Genomic DNA, 21,641 nt, shown 5'->3' with positions numbered 1-21,641 from the left:
AGAGGCACTCCAGAATGGCTTTCCAGTTCATAAAATTTATATATTGGAAGAATAAATCTCAGCAGTCGTTGGGAATTCACAATCTCCTACAAGACGTAAAGTGTTTCACACCTCACTTACTCATAAGTGCATTTATATTTTAGCATCTCAGAGCAAACTGACATGCAAATACAAAACAGTTAGTGATTATATCTAGGGGGTAGAGGTTAGTGTAAGAGGTAGTGTTGAAGTACCATTAGTGGATAGTAACAGGGTTAGGTTGGAGTTAATGTATAGTATTAGTGATAGGGATGATCACCAGATTCGAATCACTGGCTCTTGATTGGTGAAACAAATGATCAGTGATCCAAAGAGTCCTAAAGCGTGACCTGGTATTAAGTATTCAGATAGCAATTTATAAGGTTAAAAATATTAAAACTAAATTAGAGTTGTAAAAAAATGTAATTGCTATCAGATTACTTGTAAATAACATGTTAAGGGTACTGATATTGATCAGTGATACTGATTACCTAGTAGTTGTCAGACACCTGGGGTCATTTTCCTTCCGCGATAGGGCCGCAGGGTTGCACAGTAGGCCGCATTCCTAGCCTCGAGTAGCCTGTATGCCGCATATGGTGGTGCGAATGTGGAGTTGGCCGCATTCCCGACATTCAGAGGTGTGACTGCGCTGCAGCTGATATGGGGGCGTATACTACTCCCCAATGGTGCATCCTCATTGGTGGAGTGGAGGAGGGGCTTAACTGGCAGACCAGCTCTGAGGAAGGTGGCATCCTGAAGCCAGTGGGATGAGCCTTTAACCTACAGCCTTATATAAGTCTTGCACTCTCTTTTTGCTATGCTGGATTGTTGCCAAGCTGTGGTGTCTTTCTCTGTACAGTCACCATTCCGCTTGTGTTCCTTGCTATAGCTTGCTGACCTTACTTGACTTCGCTTGACCTCACGGCTTTTGACTTTGGCTTGCTACCTGGATTATCCTGTCTGTTTCCTGTCCTTAGACCTCCGCTTGTTAACACATTGTGAACTAGTGCCGCCTGCCTTGACCCTCTGGACTGATTATTGACTTGCTATGTGGTGTTACGGACTGCCTGGCTCTGGGTGACTGCACTTCTTGCCTTACTCCCCCAGCCAAGTCCTGATCGTAATGTAATAAAATATAACAATTTTTTTTATTGAGAATGTTTGTGTTGTGGTTTTTTTTTTTTTATGAGTTCCACACAGGGAAGAATTTGTAGTGGCTGCTTATTGGCTGGGGAGACACATAGTTGGCAGTGAAAGTCCACTTTGCGATCTATGAATGACATAGGCAGTTGGCTCCCAATGGCATATTCCCCCTCCCTATTTGTTGTTTTATTCACACCAATTACTGTCAGGAAATGGTTTCCATCCACATATGCATTGCTAAGCAGTAAATGCATTCTGATGACTCTCTGTATGCAATAAAGTGTATATCAGGGCTGCAATGTGCCTAGTAAACAGACAGCATAAGAGATATCCATGTCAACTAATTGTGTACAATCTGTGCTCTGACTTTATGTAGGATGAACATTTCTTCCTTTAGAGAATACTTACAAATCTAAAACAGCTTCTAACACTGGGTTCGACGTTGCTCCCACCAAAAGCTGCAACCTCCCCTAGCTGGCGTGGAATCTGAATTGCCTCATGGAGGAGAAGGCCAAGTTGCCGCTGGTCACAAGTACCCCCAGGGCTGGCCACTTGAGAAAACAGATCTAAAGAAAAATCAGTAAGGTAAAATCAAGCAATAATCATGCATTCTTGTGGCCTGTGTTCACTACTTTCCTCTTGTTTTCTGCTACCTCCTTAGGTTCACATTAGTAGCTCATAAACATGCATTTCTCTTTTACATCTTCTTCCTGAACCATACCTATTATAGAAACTTTCACTTCTACATACACAGTAGCGTACCTGGTGGGGGGCATCGGTTGTGCACCCGTCTAGAGGTGAACATTATAGTCTGTCTATGGAAGTGCAGGGTCAGTTGGGGAGATCAAAAATTTCCTTCTAACAGGCTTAAAATCAGTCAAGGGAGCGTGAGGTCTGTTAATGCAACTGATGCTGTGCGTCAAGATTTGATGTCATATCCTGGTGCACAGCACTGAAGCTGCGCCCAGCGTCTTCGGCGCCCACCACACACAGCAAGAATGAAGGGAGGAGGTGGAGGAAAGGTGACAGTGACAGAGGAAAGGTATGGAGAAGTTCAGAGAGAGAAAGAAAGGAAGAGGGAGGGAGAGTGTGTGAGAGTGGTGCGAGTTATACTTTACTATTGTCATTGTCTTGTTCACTGTATAGTGGTGGGAGTTATGATGTACTACCATTATTGCCTGGCTCAGTATGTAGTGATGGGAGTTATGCTCTAAAGTAGATCATAACTCCCATCACTTTATACTCAGAAATTACATTATATGAATGTATACAGCACCAGCAGATTCCATAGCACTGTTACATTCAGTCAGTAAAATTAAAAATCACATGACAAACCAACACAAAAGGAGAAGAGAGCCTTGCTCTTGCCAGCTTAAAATCTAGTTGACGGTGGTACAGCATAACTCCGATCATTATATACCACCTTCAATGTCTGTCTCAGGGTGACCATCGGTCAGGACATGTATACGTTTTTCATATTGATAACAAGTGTAGCCCTGCAGTATGTGGGATGTATAGACTCATGGAAGGGAACCAATTAGTCAGTTATACATCATCCATACTGCAGGGCAACACTTTATCTGGTCTGGTCAGCAATATGTAAAAATGATATGTGTCCTGGAAAACATGGTTGATGTGGTAACCCTAGTCTCAGTAGATAAATGATAACAGTTATCATGTACCACTGTCAATGTCGGGCTCAGTGTATAGTGATAGTAGTTATGCTGTTCCACTGTAATGTCTGGCTCAGCATATAAAGATAGCTGTTTTGCTGTACCACCGTCAAGGTCTGCGTCAGTATATGGTGATAGCAGTTATGCTGTACCAATGTAAATGCCTGGCTCAGTGTATGGTGATAGTAGTTATGCTGTTCCACTGTGATAGGATTTATGCTGTACCACCATCCGTATATAATGATAGCAGTTATGGAGTTTTAAAGTGTGCGGGTGGGGTGCCACATACAAGATCCTCTACAAAACTACAAATACAAATAGGTACGCCACTGCTTCTACACCATCATAGTTAAATGCAGCCCTCATGTAGTGAACTGACTTTTTAGGCATTTAACAATTGGGCACATGTGATTAGGAGTAAATGCATGTTTAAGGGAATGGACTTATCTGAACTATCCCAATTTGGCACATGGATAATAATAGAGTTACCTTAAATTAATACACTGCATGTGAGCACACACCTTGCTGCTGATCAAATATGCATGGAAACACGCCAAGAGGTAAAGTGAAAGTTTGGTTTGCCTGTGCACTTGACACAACCCTAAACCTACACCCACACATTGTCCCATCATTTAAAAAGAGATGTGTCCACATGTATCCCAAGCACACTGAAAATCATACAGGGTCTAATGGCTCACATTACAGAAATAAAGGGGTGATCATGACAGATTATTTTTTTTGGGGGGGGGTAACCAGGTTTGGATCAATGTGTAGTTGCTCTGGGACCTGCAAGGAGAGTGACGAGTGAGCATGTGGGCTGGCTTTAATATTAACCCTTTCACATCCACATCCCCTAATGTCACAGTGAGAGTTGGCAGGTAGTGGCCCTAAGGCGTCAATGGCATCGTACAATCTAAGCTTTAGAATAGCTATATAGCCCCCTCTATAAAATCCTTGACAAGGCAAAAAAGCTAATAATGAAAAAGCTAACCCTATTTACTGTTTGTGTTGTCTTGTTTTCAGTGTAATTCTTAGGAGAAATGTAATTTAAAATTAAGGGACTATCTCAAAGGGAATTTAAGATCCGTAGCCAAAGTTGTAAAAAGTTACATATCTAATCAACGTTCATTCCTGTGGTTTTCTCACTTCTCTTCATTCCACCACTGCAAGTGGTGCCAGAACCAATCAACAACTTAACAAAAGGAGAATTATAATAAATATATAAACATAATTCAGACCCTGAAAACAATGACTTGCAACTTTTCCCACTGATGAAGACATATTGCTTACTTTAACCATTACATGTTTTTTAGTTAGTGTAGTTTATTAAAAAATAGGTTTTGTGGTTTATTAAAATGGCAGTTTCATTATTTATTCTTTTCACAAGCCCAACAGGGTCCCGTCTTCCAAAAAATACTTACATTGAAGTTTTCCCTTCACATCACAATCACACAGGCACACTATTCCAGCTTTGAAAGAGAGAGCTCTGATCCTACCACTGCGAGCACTGCAAAGAAAAAATATATCTTAGCTTTAGTTTAGTGCAAGTTAAGTAAGCATATGGTAACATTTTTAAATCATTATTGAACAGTGGGCATTTGCTCTGGGGAATACTTGCAAGATATGCTTCTTTTCCAGACAAATACTATAGTATAAAATAAATAGTGCAGAAAATAAATAGTGCAGAAAATAGGCAAGTTTCTTATTAGGCTAAACAGACTACAGTTTACTTTTCTGTTTTTTAATCTCTTTTATTTCGGCAATTAGCTGGTAAAATACAGACAGAAAAAAGGAGAGAACGTGGAAGAGGGCACAGGAAGTAAATAAATATGTAGAACATAAAGAAATATTCGAGTGTCTAATGCAGGGGTCCTCAAACTTTTTAAACAGGGGGCCAGTTCACGGTCCCTCAGACCGTTGGAGGGCCGGACTATAGTAAAAAAAAAAAAACTATGAACAAATACCTATGCACACTGCATATATCTTATTTTGAAGTGAAGAAACAAAACGGGAATAAATACAATATTTAAAATGAAGAACAAGTAAAGTTAAATCAACAAATATACCCACCCCCCCTACCCACTATATATCCCCCCACCCACTATATACCCTCTCCCCCCTAGCCACTATATATCCTCTCCCCCCTACCCACTATATGTCCTCTCCCCCCTTACCCACTATATGTCCTCTCCCCCCTTACCCATTATATATCCTCTCCCCCCTTACCCACTATATATCTCCCCCTCCTCACCTTGAAGTCCAGCGAAGGGAGCACGATGCTTCTTTCTTCCTGCACCGCTCGCTGGTGCCCGCTGCTTCACTGCTGAGCGCCGTAATATGACGTCATATTTCGGCGCCCAGCAGTGAAGCAGCGGGCACCAGTGAGCGGCTTTTAAAGGCTGTCTTCTTTTTTTTTATGCGGGGGAGAACGAGGGGCGCCGAGCGGTTGCTAGGCGCCCCTCTCTCCTCCGCATCAGTGTTTAAAAGCCGCTTGCTGGTGCCGGCTGTTTCACTGCTGAGCGCCGCAATATGCCGGCATATTGCGGCGCTCGGTTGCCATGGGTGCACGCATGGGACGTCAGTGACGTCGCTGCGTGCGCCTCCTCCCGGCGGTCCCCGTGTTTTTAAAGTAAACGCGTGCCGCAGGGACTTCACAGAGGCATCCTTGTGTTTCGAAAGCATCTTTCGGAACACATGGATGTCCTGAGGCAAAAACACCCGGCGGGCCGGGTAAATGCGCTCGGGCCGTAGTTTGAGGACCCCTGGTCTAATGTATTCAGTCAGAATTGTAAAATTTCAGAATTCAAGTAATACATAAGAAACATTCGAGTAAGGCTTGTATACAGTGAGCATTATAGAAATTCAAAATTCAGATAATGGCGTAAATTGGCTTTTAATCAAATCTTAAAGGATTAACAATTAACCAAAAAAATTATTACAAAATATATTTTAGGATATTCAAATGTTATGTATTTTTTTTTACATTCAATTGGTGCTATTTAACACTTTTCTAAATTTCTTATAACATACAAAGTCAACAAGCATACATACCAATATACATACAAAAAAAAAAATAACTCACAGCTTCAGAGGCATGAGGCGCATGTGGACCTTCCCATTGGGGAAACAGAGGTAAGGGAATTCTTTGACTTAAATATTTGGTCCAAGGTCACCAAATAGAATTGTATTTACTTATTTAGTATTTATTTTTCCAATAGAGGCGAAAAAAACATTTTATATTAACATTCGATTTGATTCATTACCTCTGACCAAGGAATGGATATAATTTTTTCCAATTTCTGGATATTGTTATCCTTGCAGCCATTAATATATGAATAAGCAATTTCTGAGATGGTGTATTTTTAATATGGAGATCCATATGAAACAAGCTTTGATGTTATTTCTATATCCAGAGAAAACATCTTAATCAATATGTTTTTCAAGAAATCCTATATTCAAGGGGAGATGATTTAAACAGTGAAATTTCACCATCTCTATGCAAGTGACATGACAAAGTGGTATGCAAGTATAAAGGGTGTAAAGTTCTCAGAGTCTTACCCATCAAATACATTAAGCAGCCAATTGAGAGTTAGATCCACACATAATGGGACATTCACCAGAAGGCCTCGCTCTTCCTCTAACCTTTCATATAGTGAACTTAGACAGCGAATCACATCAAGAACATCAAGAGAGCGCTCAGGAGACTGCAGGATATCATAGCTAAATATCTGGGAGAGGAGGGGGAGCGTGACTAAATCCACTAAAAAGGAGACAAGACCAGAGTGACAGAAAAAAGAGAGTTTTGTGTAACAGGCAAGAATGACAAAGTTTGAAAGTTGAGGATGTGGAAAAAAAAAATAAAATAAAAAAAAAGAGACAAAATAGGAGGATACAGATAATAAAACAAGAGAGGAATATAAGGGTGCTCCACAGGTGCGAGGAAAGCAATTGGGAGAGAGAGAAAAAATTTGACTAATTAGTTTAGCTGCAAATTTGATCACTTACACTACTAACCTTGTTTCTGCAGCAGCATTTTATGATTCTACGATTTTCAAACAATACACCATATAGGATATTTTTTTGACTCCCTCCCATTTTCTAAATTACCAAGCTCTCCTCTAGACATTAATTGCCATTACTAATATAATGATAAACCTCACCCCTCTAAATACATAAGGCACAGCCCACAAAAACTCAAATACACTAAAAAAATTCTTGCCATCCCAACTACACAGTTTACCCAGAAAATCTCCCAACCCATTTACTGCCCTTGTGTTCCCAGCTTACATCTCAAAGCCTTTTGCACTCTGCGCAGTTTCAGAGCAGTCCGATATGCAGAAAATTTGATGTTGTTTAAATCACCTGCCAATAGAATACACATTTATAATATAAAAGTTTGCAATACTTTTACATAACTTAATATATATATTACACACACACAAGCATATATATACAGTCATGTGAAAAAGAAAGTACACATCCTTTGAAATCTATGGTTTTACATTCATCTGTTCCTAAGCAGGTATTAAAATTAGGTAGATACAATCTCAGATGAACACACGAGATATTAAACCATCTCATGATTTATTCAACAAAAGTAATGCCAACATGGAGAAGCCATGTGTGAAAAACTAAGTACACACTTACTGTTTCCATATGGATTATGATGCCAAGTAGCAGACAGGGGCTGCTAATCAAATGTCCTTGATCAGCAAGTGTGACCACCTATATAAAAGCCTTGTTTGGCAGTTTGCTGGTGTGGAGCATTCAGGTGTGTGCTAACAAAATGCCAAGGAGGAAAGACATCAGCAATGATCTTAAAAGAGCAATTGTTTCAGCCCATCACTCTGGGAAGGGTTATAAGGCCAATTCCAAACAAGTCCACCATTCTTTAGTGAGAAGGATTATGAAAAAGTGGAAAACACTCAAGGCACTTGACAATCTTCTCAGAAGTAGATGACCCAGCAAATTCACCCCAAGGTCAGACCGTGCAACGCTCAAAGAAATTGCAAAAAAAAACAAGAGTTACATCTCAGACTCTACAGGCCTCAGTTAGCATGCCAAATGTTAAATTTATGACAGTGCAAGGAGAAAGCATCTTCTCTCTAAAAATAAAATGGCAGTCCTTTGGACAGATAAGACCAAAGTGTTGAGATTTGGCCATAATTCACAGTGCCACGTTTGGAGAAAACAAACACCTCATACGAACTGTCAAGTACGGTGGTGGAGGAGTGATGATTTGGGCTTGTTTTGTAGCCACAGGACCTGGGAACCTTGCAGTCATTGAGTCGACCATAAACTTCTCTGTATACCAAAGTATTCTACAGTCAAAAGTGAGGCCATCTGTCCGACAGTTAAAGCTTGGCCAAAACTGGGTCATGCAACAGGACAATGATCCCAGGCAAACCAGAAAAGTTACAACAGAATGCCTGAAAAAGAAAAGAATCAAGGCGTTGCAATGGTCCAGACCTCAACCCGATTGAAATGCTGTGGTGGGACTGTAAGAGAGCTGTGCATCAACAAATGCCTACAAACCTTAATGAACTAAAGCAACGTTGCAAAAAATAGTAGGACAAAACTCCTCCGCAATGATGTGAGAGACTGGTAAAGTCATACAGAAAATGATTACTTTAAGTTATTACTGCTAAAGGTGGCTGTACAAGCTATTGAACCATAAGGTCTACTCCGTTTTTCACACATATCTTCTCCATTTTGGTTTTATTTAGGTTGAATAAATCATGACATGGTGTAATATGTCATATGTTGTTGTCCATCTGAGGTTGTTGTTTTTAGACCCGCTAGGGAACAGATGATTGTTGTTATGTCCTGATATGTAAAACCATAGAATTCAAAGGAGGGTGTACTTTCTATTTCACATAATGTCATGGAAAACTAGATGTGTACATTCAACAGTGTAATTTATGCTGAAAAACTGAGAGTTGTGAGATCAAGAAACATAGGAGACAAGACAAGGGAGAATTTCTTACCAAGAGCCTGGTAGAGCTCTGTCATTTTGGGATGATCCCAGCATGTAGTCTGAGCCTGGTGACTAAACAGACAATTGTTTTTTTTAAGGAAACGAAGAAGGAAGTAGAACAAAAATCACACAAAGGAAATATAAAAATTGAATTAAGATTTTAGGAGTAGAAAAAAAAAAGATTAACAGGCTTGAGTACACTTACTTGATGTAATATGGCACCTTGTTGGGGGATATTGCCCTCTCCCAGGGAACCTGAACAGATGCTAAAAATCAGATACAAAAAAATCACCATCTATATACTTCAATCCTTGTCCAATGCATTCAGATTTGTTTACCAACCTTCTAGTTCACTTTTATACACTATATATTGGGACATGCCTCTTTATTATTGAATTCAGGTGTTTCAGACCAATAGCCACAGGTGTATAAAGTCAAGCACCTAGCCATACAGTCTGCATTTACAAACATTTATGGAAAAAATGGCCAAGCAGTTGTATGCAAGCCTCACATCCCCAAGTACAATACCAAGTGTCAAATCAAGTGTTTTAAAGCACTCTGCCACTGGACTCTGGAACAGTGGAAATGTGTGCAGTACAGTGACAAATCACTCTTCTCTGTTGGAGCGAGTCTGGGTTTGGAGGATGCCTGGAGAACAGTATCAGCCTGACTGCATTGTGCAAACTGTAAAGTTTGTGGAGATAATGGTATGGGGCTGTTTGGGTTGATCATGGCCCCTTATGTCCAGTAAATGCTTCCAACTTCGTGGGAGGCGTTTGGGGAAGGCCCTTTTCTATTCCAGCATGATTGTGCCCCAGTGCACAAAGCAAGGTCCATAAAGGCATTGTTAATTAAGTTTAGTGACTGGCCCGCAAAGAGCCCTGACCTTAACCCCATTGAATACTTTTGGGATGAACTGAAACGGAGACTGTGAGCCAGGCCTTCTCATCTAACATTAGTGCCTGGCCTCACAAACTCTCTACTGGGTGAATTGGCAAAAAAATCCCACAGAAATACTCCAGAATCTTGTGAAAGCCTTCCCAGAAGAATGGAAGTTCTTATTGCTGCAAAAGGGGACCAACTACCTATTAATGTCTATGTATTTAGACATTCTACGCAATAGTCAGGTGTCCCAACACTTTTGTCCATATAGTGTATGTCCCTCACCCACATAACAGCTGATGCTAGCTGAATGACTTACAAGAAAGAAAGTGTTGGGACTCAGGTCCAAAGTCACGGTGAGCATCTTGAAGCTGCTTAAGACGTTCCCCTACAGATGCCTGAAGAGAGAGGCATGTGATACAGATAGATAAATCTTTATGAAATTAAAAATATATTGCTACCAGAAATTTGACTTTTGATGTAAAAATATAAATATACACATTTATGTGCAACATTTCACATATAATAAATGTGTATTTTTCATATTTTATATAGAATTTTTTGGCAACACAATTAGAATCATGCAAATCCAGCCCTTTAGCAGTCAGTGCTACTTGTACCATTGTGTATTTGCAGAGGAATATTTTTGCTTAAATACACCACAAAAATGAGTAGAATGAAAATAGATGAGCGTTGGTACCATGTTAGCCCTAGAATTACAGGAGACAAGTGGAGTTTGAATGATAACTTTTTTGGCTAACTGAGTAAATATAAATTGCAAGCTTTCAAGACCTCTCAGATCCCTTCATCAGGCATGTTATACACCGATGTGAAAGACCTGATACTTAACCCCTTGATGAAAATTGCCGGTCCGGGCACGTCACGGAAAAACATGTCGTTAACGACAAATGACGTGCCAGGACCGTCATTTGTTAAAACGGGTAAAAAAAACAAAAAATCGATCCGTGATCGATTTTTTTACCCAAACGGCGTTGCTGTAATGCCTCGACCTCGAGGCATTCAGCAACGCCATGATCGGAATCAGGGGCCATATCTGGCCCCTCCCCGGGGCGTCAACATCCGCCATACAATGTATGGGGGCGGACGCCCGTTTTAAAAGCGTTTAGGAGGCGATCAACGATCACCTCCTAAACTTAAATGGTGTCGCTGGAATGCATCGATCAGGAGGCATCCAGCGACACCAAACACTTACCTCTTGATGGACTGTGACCGCTCCGGAAAGCGGTCACAGCCGAAGCTGCCGGTGATCTTCGCCATCAGCAAGATGGCGGCGGCCCGGGAAAAAAAATAATAAAGATGAAAAGGTTCGCTAGACGGTCTCCTGACCCTCTAGAGAACTCTGGCTCCACTTGCAGGTTGATTACAGGTACTGCATTCAACCATGCAAGTCAATGGAGCCCAGCTTTCTAATCACAGTGTGATTAGAAAAAATAAATTAAAAATAAAATAAAATTAATAATAATTAGAAAAAAAATAGTAAAAAACCAGTAAAATGTAAAAATAATTTCCCTCTGATGTCACTATCAGGGGAACCTTCAAGTCCTAAAATTAGCACATTAGCTTAAAAAAATTCTCGCATGGAAAGAGTTAAAATACTGGCATATTAAATGCCCATGGGGTGTCTACTTTTAAAAAATGTATGATTTGATGGGGTAAATTGAATTGGCCGGATTCAACAATGTCTCAATTAACACGGGGGGGAAGGATGGCCACACATCTAATTTCCAATTAGAAAAATGCACACGTACCAAATGTGCCCTTTTAGTTCCCCCCAAAAATGACAAACCCATGCATGTGGGTATCACTGTACTCAGGAGATGTTGGTGAACACATATTGGGGTGTCGTGTGACAGCGGCATATACCAGGAGCTGTAAATTCATACATAAAGTAGGTGTGTGTGGGAAAAATACACACACAAAAATACTACTGCAAACTTTGAAAAAATGCTGGTGGTAAAATGTGTGCACGCAAAGAGTTAAAATACCAGCATTTAAAATACCCTGGGGTGTCTAGTTCTCAAAAATATATGGTTTTGTTGGGCACACTGAAATGGCCCGGCTCAAAGATGTACCAAATAGGGCATGGGCAGTGGATCCCCAAATGCCAAAGTTCAACATTGAAAAATGCGCATGCCCCAAATGTGGCCCTTTTGCCCCCAAACAGCCAGGCAAAATCATTCATGTGAGGTATCACTGCGCTCATGAGATGTTGCTGAACACATATTGGGGTGTTTTGTGATAGTGACATATACGAGAACTTTTTAATTCATACCTGAAGTAAAATGTGTGTGAAAAAACAAATGCAAAAAAATGACTACCACAAAGTTTGACAAAGACTGGTGGTAGATATGGTGCATGGAAAGAGTTAAAATACTAGCATTTGAAATACCCTGGGGTGTCTAGTTTTCAAAAATATATGGCTTTATTGGGCATACTGAAATGGCCCAGCTCAAAGATGTACCAAATAGGGCATGGGCAGTGGATCCCCAAATGCCAAAGTTCAACATTGAAAATGCGCATGCCCCAAATGTGGCCCTTTTGCCCCCAAACAGCCAGGCAAAATCATTCATGTGAGGTATCGCTGTACTCAGGATATGTTGCTAAACACATATTGGGGTGTTTTATGATAGTGACATATACCAGAACCTGTTTATTCATACCTAAAGTAAAATGTGTGTGAAAAAACAAATGCAAAAAAAATGACTACCATAAAGTTTGACAAAGGCTGATGGTAGAATTAGTGCTTGGAAAGGGTTAAAATACTAGCATTTGGAATACCCTGGGCTGTCTAGTTTTCAAAAATATATGACTTGATGGGGTAAATTGCATGGGCACATTGGGGGAAGAATTACCAGATTTGGAAAAAATGGCTTTGAAATAGCAAAACGCTACCTGTACTTTTTGCCCCATAATGTGTAGAAAAAAGCAAAAAAACATAAAAACATTGGGTATTTCTAAACTCAGGACAAATAGTAGAATCTATTTAGCAGGTTTTTTCATTACCTTTTATAGATGAGTAAAAGATTTTTCAACTAAAAGTTATAAACAGACATTTTTTTCTACATTTTTCAACATATTTTATACTTTTTTTAATAGTAAATAATATGATACAACCAAAACAATGTCATCTAAAGAAAGCCCTTCTTGTCCTGAAAAAAACAATATCTAATGTGTGTGGGTTCAGTAAACGGGAAAGAAGAAAATTACAACTAAACACGAGCAGCGCAGAAATGTTAAAACGGCCATTGTCACGAAGGGTACAAAAAGTAAAATCAGCCTTTGTCACGAAGGGGTTAAAGAGGTTTTTTCACATCGTTGTATAACATGCCTGATGAAGGGACCTGAGAGGTCTTGAAAGCTTGCAATCTATATTTACTCATTTACCATATATACTTACATTTGTATTACTACACTGATAGTAAAAATATACCTGGAGCAGTTTCCAACGGCTGTTGATCTGTTCAAGCTCTCTTGCATTCTCCATTGAGAGGTGAACATCACACAAGGCCAGCTGATGTGCAAGGTCGTTTGTCATCTTAATTGTATCCTTTAAAGGTGTCATCTCTTCCTTAAACAGCTAAAAATGCATTCACAGACAGATTGCTTATATTTAGACAGTCTCCATTCCCCCAAACTACTCACCAATTAGATCATTCTTACCTTTGTTGCTTGTATATGCTCTGGCAAAGAGTCTATAAACAAGTCCCCTATAGGTTCCCAGGTGGACTGCACATTCTCAGCCTGTTCTAAAGATTCTCCTGCTTCTTTCATTGAAACCCCCAGTTCCCGAAGCTGCTCTACTGTCCTCTCCAGGTGGCGGTGCTGGTCAAGACTGCGGACAGTCAGTCTGTCCCACAGCTCACTTGCCACACTTGCCTGCTTCCAGAGCAAGCGACTAAGGCTCTTTGAGTGATTTCTAGGGGAAGTATCTAAAAGAAGTTTGAAAGGTTGAGACAAGAAAATAAAGTGAGAAAAGATAGATGAAACAATAACGAGAAAGTATGGGGAGAAGAAGGTTGAGAATAACAGTCTAGAATAAAGATGGTGTAGAGAAGGAATAAATATAAAACAAATGTAAAGTCAGACATTGTTACAAAATGCAATATACAGATAAATATTCTGATGAGTAAATATGAAGAGACCCAGGTTTAAAATTACACAAGTACCTTAGGTCACACTGCTCCCAGGCAAAGGGAGTAGTATTTAGCCCTGCCCACTCCCTGCCTACTTTCCATCCTATCGTATGCTGTTTGGGGCTAATCCTGCCCACATATCTGGCTAGGACTCCCCTCACAAAGCTGCTCCCCAGAAGAGGGAGAGCTCCTGGTATCCTGCCCTGGAAAGTTCCCAGGTAAACTGTTGATAAATGTTTATTACAATATTTAAATGTAATCTCTTATTCTAAAAGTTCTAAAACTGTTTATCAAATCATGTCTCAATATGTGTGTGGAAAAGATGAGGACAATATCAATAAAATAAAACAAACTGTATTTGTGTACAAATAATCTGCACTTTGAAATATTTACACACAAACACTCTTTTATGATAGCACAGAAGGAGCTTTAACCTTTTCCCTGTGTTGACGTGTCGTCCATTTCATCTTGAAAGGGATGTTGGGTGAGGAAGGTCTGGGCTGACTCCAACACAGAGTATATATATGGGCCACGTGATTTCACCTCTTCCATAAACACCTAAAGAAATATGGTGAAGAAAAGTATTTGTAATTTCTTAAGCAAACAGAAATATGCTTAAGAAAGCAGTAAAGGGAGTACAGTAAGTTAGTTTTATGGTCTATAAGTTAGGTAAATACAACCTGAGATGGACAACAACACATGACATATTACACCATGTCATGATTTATTCAACAGAAATAAAGCCAAAATGGAGAAGCCATGTGTGAACAAAAGTACACCTTATGATTCAATAGCTTGTAGAACCACCTTTAGCAGCAATAACTTGAAGTGATTGTTTTCTGTAGGACCACTTGACTCACAATGGCATCTGAACATGATGGCCCAGAAACTGAGTTGAGGTCATTAGACCCAACAAAGTCATAAGATGTCCTCCTTTCCCTGGTAAGTACAAGAATTAGGTCTTCAAGCTTAAACAAACATTTTCTCTACCGGAAAAAAAGGTTCTTTGTTCTAGTTAATCCAGGATCATTCCCAGAAAAGTGATTATTTGGACAGATGCTTCAGGAGGTTGGAAACTGTGAGTAGGTGGTCCTGTAGAAGTGGAGCTGAGTCGGAGATGATTAGCCAGTAGTAATGAACTAATCGGATTACTTGCAGACAAAGATGACTTGCTCTATCTCAGTTTGCTGGAGGCCTTTGAAACTTTCTATTAGGGACAGACAAGGATGTTAAAGGAGGAGCAGGATGGCCACTGCTATTTTGGCAAAATAGAAAAAAAACAAACCTAAAAAAATAGCAAAATAGAAAAAAAAAAAAAAAAAAAAAGACATAAAAAGTATGAAAAAAGTGAAACTACTTGGGCAAAGACACAAAAATTCAGACAGTCAAGCAAAGGGGAAAACAAAAAATCAGCACAAAAGTAATATACCACCATGAACATACTCCATGCCAAGAAAAAATGAGAAAGTGGCATTTAAAAAGGATTCCTGGCAATAAATTCTCATACTGTGCAAGTACAGGCTTTGCATCACCATGATGACTCATTTTGCATGCTCAGAAATGGTTGGTAGCAGATCTACTGGAAGAAGAAACACAGAAATAGAAAAAGCGCAAAATATGCACAGATTTGCTAATGTGGGTGCCTACACCCAGACACTCAGCTAATTTTGACAAACAAGTACACTGCTCAGTTCAAGCAATGACTGCCAAGAAGTAGGTTTAGATGCTGGAAGATGAGACTGTGTCATCAGCCTATGTCAGTGTCAGTTCTGCAATAGCAGTGACCAGAGGACAGGAGCACAGTGTAGTCATGTAGCAATGTGGGTGCTTGCATTGCGTTGGAGCAGCTCACACAACAGGCTTCAGGTAAGTGCTTGTACCCAGACAAAAATATGCCAGCCTTCTCCTGGCAGCAACTAGCATCTCAATAAATATATCTAGTGTGGGCACAGGTTACAGATATAGGAAGGACTGGGTTATAAGAATAGTATCACATAAAACTACTTTAATAAGTGTGATAAATACATAAATATCAAAATATGCACATATGCTTTAACATTATACACCTGAAACCAAAGTTCACCTATTTATAGACTATACAGCAACATATATAAACAAATATTGATAAAGGGTCCCGCTGTTATATTGAAACACACATATGATATTGTCTTATCCAGCAATCATTCCCTCTACTGAAGCTTTACCAACTCAACATCAATCTTTGGCATCAATACATCCACTATGGATACTGTTTTCCTTGAGGGACCAGACCCATCTTATTTCTAAAATAAGGTTGTATGGTTACATGTGTAGTGTGTGTGTTGCATTAATTAATAAATTATTATTGTTTATTGTTTTATATAGAGCCATCAAATTCCATAGAGCTGTACAATGGGTGGACAGGACATAACAAGTCGTATGTAACATAACAATTTGACTTACAGAGACAACTGGTGAGGAGGGCCTTGCTCAAACGATTTTACAATCTAGAGAGATTATATAAAGCAGCACAGGGATTATAATATAAAGCAGCACAGGCACTCATAGTGTAAACAGGTCAGTTACAAGGGAAAACAATCTCCAACCAGCCCATTGAGTTGTGACCCACTAAGGGACCAATATCCCAATAGGGTAAACCCACTGTTAATGTGCTACAGGGGCTGCCCCCCTCCCACCACCACAAAGCTGTTACCATTGGGCAGATTGTATAATTTTTATATTCCCAACCACAGGATTAGGATGATTATTCCACCCAATTTATTATTATTATTATTATTATCTTTTATTTATATAGCGCCAACAAACTATGCAGCGCTTAATACAATACATATATACAAGGGGTATGACAATATGAAAATTGACAGACCAAGACAAACCGATACATTAGGTGGAGAGAGCCCTGCTCGCAAGTTTACAATCTTGAGGGAATGGGGTGACAAACATAAGGCACAGAGAAAGGGTGAGAGGTAGCGTGGTGGTTGTATCAGTGACAGGGAGGTTCTAGCAGCTAAGATGTTATGCTTCTCTGAAGAAGTGAGTTTTCAGATGTTTCTTGAATGTTGGGAGGGAGGGTGAATGCTGAAGGTATTATTATTAGTAGTTATAATTCCCCTTTTTATAGCTGCTGGCTCTGGCTGCCATTAGAATTGGTAGAGAAAATAGTAAGAAATAGGACAGGAAATGTATTAATGCAATGGTGAAACTGTCCTTTGTTTTATATGAAATATCCTCAAACAGTTAAGCTCAATGGCAAGCAAAAACACAAGATGAAGATAGCTTTAACAAATTAATTTTAGGTTAAAAGACATATGCCTTTTTAGAGTGTATTTTCTAACTATAGTTTGGGACTGTAGTAAATGCATTCTGTGTCAATGCAATGTTTCCTACACATATTTATGCACATAATGAGGAATCTTTTGTTGGAGGTACTCACCAAATGCTTGTCTTTGGCTTGCTGAACCGTAGACAGGTCACCGCGAAGGGGAAGTTGTGCTGACAACTCTTCATCTTTTTGCCCTAGCCAGTCAATAATCTCTTGGAGGGGAGGCTGCAGCTTGACAGTGGGATCAGAAAAGGCTTCCAGACGAGCTCTGTAACATGGAGTGTGGGAAACCATTAAGAAGAAGTACAAACTGGGTTAATCTTGTTTACACATAAAGCATTATTGGGCTTGATACTGCGAGTATAACATATAAAACAGAAAACCATTTAGAAGGGCTGTTTAACTGCAGAATGTTCAAATTGTAACGAACACAGTTGTATTTAAGAGACAGTATCTAAATGTCTTAGACTGGGTATGTCTTACCCCACTCGGTCTTAAGATAGCTAAAAGAATGAAAGCAGACTAAGCAGCCAACAAAGTTATTTCATGCATGGTACCTGTCGCCCTGCATGTCTCTAGTCTCTGTCTAAAAAAATAGCTTAATTGGTTGGTGTAGACGACTAGTGGGTGAAGCATGATGTAAATAGCAAAATACAGGTATGAAACACAGTATACACACAACAGCATTTATAGACATGTACACACGTACGATTTAATTCTACACAATACTATATACATGTCTAGTACTATCATATAAGATAACCAAATGACAGCCTAGTACATTGAGATAGTAGGGGATGCTGTCATTAGGTTCTCTTTTACGCCATATAGGATTGGTGTGCTGGAAACATAGATTATCTACAGCACTAGAAACCATAAGGTCTTTGTTGTCACTTCACACATTGTAAACATTACATGTGAGAGAGTGAGAGTGAGAATAAAACTTGGGGATAAAAACTAATTCTATGTTCATAAATCAGTTCTGTTGTTATAAAATGTAAAACCAGATGCATATGAACTGCGATATATAGGCGTGACTGTACTTTTGTGATAATATAAATTTTATTGGATTAAAGAGCAATCAGTCACTTTTTGTCTTGGTGAAAAGCAATGCAGCAAATTCCAGTTTATGCTCTTAAAGTACAGACTTGTGTCTAATTACTGTGTTGCGAATGATGACAAAACTACTACTGAATAACAGCAAATCCAGCACCAATCTATTTAGGGAAGTAAGGGAGCGTTAGGGAGGCTGGAGTAAATACGGAACTTCTTGCAAATCATTTTCAATCACGAACAACATTGTTTGTAAAGAAAAAAAAACAACATTCAGGAAATTGGATTTTTGTGTAATCCAAACAAATTTGACTATAGTGATGTGATTTATGTTAAAATACAAACTATTTTGCTCTCTTTTAGGAACAGAATATATGAATGTATTAAAAATAAATATATTTTTGTTTCACTCTCTTTACTTTGTTTTTTTTCTGTTCTTGCCATCAAATTTGCAAGTACAGCACAATACTAAAAAGGTCTATGTTAAAACAAAGTAGGTAAATACAATTAACAGACTAATCAATCCCAAGTGGAAACAAAGTGACTTAATTGCAATGAAACGTTTCAAAGTACCTCAAGCTGTGAGATTTCTTCTTTATCTCACTCCAGCAGAGGTTCATCTCCGACGAAGCTTGTGATTCTGCTGCTTCCTCCGAAATTAGCACCTGCACGATACAGGGTTCTATGCTCTGTTAAAATGCAGTGTGTGACTAAGGTAGCAACAAGTGTTAACTGAGTAATATGGAAGAGCATTATGCATTGAAAACCATGTGGGAGAGTAGCAATGTTAGCAAACACAAAGGGCAGGGCCAGGGGCATGTATCATAGAAAAGGAGAGAGAGGATGATACAGTGATGGTAAAATGTAACATAATGAGAAAACAAAAGTCAAAGTGGAACATAGCTAGCAAACGGAGAACACAGAACAACATGCAACATTTGCAGGAGGGGGGCTTTGTTGTTATGTTAGCAGGAGTGTGAAAGGAATGTACAGTACTGTAATTTATATTGATAATGATAATGTGGTGGGAGCAGACAGAGAATAGAGTGCATAATGCCACAATGATAGAGATGGACCCTGTGAAAAGTCACCTTTATGCAAAGTGTAGTGTTGCTATAGTAGAGGAGCTGATGGGAGGGAGAAACTAATATATGAGGCTTGAATTCAACAGCAAGGAAGAGATTTAGTGATGAGTATATAAGGTAGACACAAATAAGAGATGAATTTGGAAATATTAATAGGAAGTGTGGTATGAGTAAACAGAGAAATAAGGACAGGTGAAAAAGAGTAAGGAGAAACGATTTTGGCTGGGTAATGAAGTGTAAAGATAAAAAGCTGTGGATAAAAACAGGAATGTATGTGGATAGAGAATAGGCACCCTTCTCCCCACGCACCCTCTTGCAGGAATTTTAACCAGGCGGACTGTAAAGTTTGTGCCCTTTCATAAAGAAACTGGTCTTTGTCTAGGACAAATTCCATGTCACACCCCACAGTGCTACCCTCCCCAATACTGAGCATTTATGGGAAAAAGCCACACTGCATACATCATGACTCATTTGGGTCTGCAACTCCCTAAGAGGGAAAATCTATCAGTTATTCCGTATTCTCTTTAATTCTTACTATTTTCTTAATTAAAGTTGTAATTACCATTTTACAATCATGTATCAAGTGGCACATCGTTTCATTATCTCATGGAAAGCATTTTTAACAATTTAAAGTGAATACAATCTATCTAGTAAAGTAAATCATGGGGTGAACTGCATGCCTTGTATCTTACCTGACCAATATAAAAAAGTAAAGTAAAAAATAAAAAAAGACATTGGACCCAGGATCCCATTACATTAAATTCTGTAGGGTACAGTATGTGCAACAGTTGGGCGATAGGGCAAACACTTCACCAATAAAGGCTTCATCACAACCGATTCAATGTGGATCTCCCAACCTCGACCTCCCACTGACCCCCACCCACTCCACAAACTAATCAGAGGATCAATAGCTCAGCCCCTTTCGCATACAACTAGGGTAGTCAGAGTGAGGCTAATCCAATACTTGCTATCCAAGGTCCCCATATTGTATCATTATCTATCCAAAGTGTGTGTTTCAGAATGAGATATATGGTACATGCTTCTATTTGCCTCCACAATTAACCAAACATCTGAAGTGTAAAAGGTGGATAGCCAATTTCCTATTTCCGATTCTCCATGGAGTACGGCAATCTGATTGTGAATATTGAGTTTAGGGAATTAAAAAAGTTGTAGCCACAGAGGTTGTAATTTTGGGCTTTGCCACTGTCAAGTACCAGTGGCACATTATCTTCTTTTGTAATTCAGAATGGTTCACACAATAGGAGACCCCACATACTGTCTCCTCTGCCTCCTGCCAAATTTCAACAGGGAATCTAAAATGTAGTTCACATCCCCCTGCATTCATACAAGGCAGTTTGTTTTCTAATAAATAATCTAGAAAGCTATTATAGCATTTAGAGATCAAACATAGGGTAGTCAACCCCTTAGTGCAGAGGGTCACCACCAGATGAAGTGAGGCCTGTGTAGAAAGATTCAGTCTAGGCGAGGACTGTAGAAGATCCCAGATTTGTAGATATTTGAAGAACTCCTCAAGAGGTAATCCATAATGAAACACAGAAACATAGAAAGTGACTGCAGTAAAAAACCATTCAGTCCATCCAGTCTGCCCAACCTCTTAATACTTTCTTTAGTACCTAGCCTTATCTTAAATCGAGCTTAGCCTTATGCCTTTCCCATGCTTGCTTAAATGCCTTCACTGTATTAACAACTCTGTACAACGGCATAAGCACTTCCCTCTTTCTACTGTTAATACCTCTCCCCATACTGCCATGCATTCTGCTAGCATTACCTGCTGCTCTACTGCCAGTTGCCACAGCTCTCACCATTTTCCAGTTTACCTAAATAATTTGCCATTTGGCGTATCCCTCCAGGAACATCAACCCTGTTGCAAATTTTTGTGTCGTCAGCAAAAAGACATACCTTACCATCAAGGCTTTCTGCAATATCATTATTAAAAATATTAAAGAGAATGGGTCCAAGTACAGATCCCTGAGTTACCCCACTGGTAACAAGACCTTGCTCCGAATATATTCCATTGACTACAACCCTCTGTTGTCTTTCACTCAGCCACTGCCTAATCCATTCAACAATATTGGGATCTAAACTCAGAGACTGCAGTTAATTTATAAGTCTTCGATGTGGGACAGTGTCAAAAGCCTTACTGAAATCTAGATACGCAATGTCTACTGCACCACCTTGATCAATTACGTTAGTCACCCAATCAAAAAATCAATAAGATTAGTAAACCCATGTTTTTGATCTTGAAGCCCATGTGACTTCAGATGTTCAACAATCCTATCCTTTAACAGTTTCTATTATTTTTCCCTGCTACAG

The 21,641-nt window shown here is 39.4% G+C and overlaps 1 protein-coding gene across 1 annotated transcript in view; it reads right to left on the bottom strand.

Moving 5' to 3' along the window:
• Window positions 1–18,872, bottom strand: part of LOC149282313 (dystrophin-related protein 2-like) — a 38,490-nt gene extending 19,618 nt beyond the window's left edge. The window contains exons 1-12 of the mRNA XM_089498353.1: window positions 18,796–18,872; window positions 17,281–17,437; window positions 14,282–14,405; window positions 13,375–13,643; window positions 13,145–13,291; window positions 10,013–10,091; window positions 9,017–9,077; window positions 8,822–8,883; window positions 7,122–7,196; window positions 6,393–6,594; window positions 4,256–4,341; window positions 1,570–1,727 (exon numbers count right to left, since the gene is read on the bottom strand). Of these exons, the coding sequence (XP_089354479.1) occupies window positions 1,570–1,727; window positions 4,256–4,341; window positions 6,393–6,594; window positions 7,122–7,196; window positions 8,822–8,883; window positions 9,017–9,077; window positions 10,013–10,091; window positions 13,145–13,291; window positions 13,375–13,643; window positions 14,282–14,405; window positions 17,281–17,437; window positions 18,796–18,842 (1,467 nt within the window). The 5' untranslated portion in view covers window positions 18,843–18,872. The remainder of the gene's footprint in view (window positions 1–1,569; window positions 1,728–4,255; window positions 4,342–6,392; window positions 6,595–7,121; window positions 7,197–8,821; window positions 8,884–9,016; window positions 9,078–10,012; window positions 10,092–13,144; window positions 13,292–13,374; window positions 13,644–14,281; window positions 14,406–17,280; window positions 17,438–18,795) is intronic.
• Window positions 18,873–21,641: the final 2,769 nt, after the last annotated feature.

Source organism: Sceloporus occidentalis, unplaced genomic scaffold (assembly GCF_023333645.1).
Source record: "Sceloporus occidentalis isolate IW3139 unplaced genomic scaffold, rSceOcc1.0.p SCAF_119, whole genome shotgun sequence".
Classification (NCBI taxonomy): Eukaryota; Metazoa; Chordata; class Lepidosauria; order Squamata; family Phrynosomatidae; genus Sceloporus; species Sceloporus occidentalis.
The sequence above is the reverse complement of the archived record's forward strand: the minus strand, read 5'-3'. Positions and strand labels throughout refer to the sequence as shown.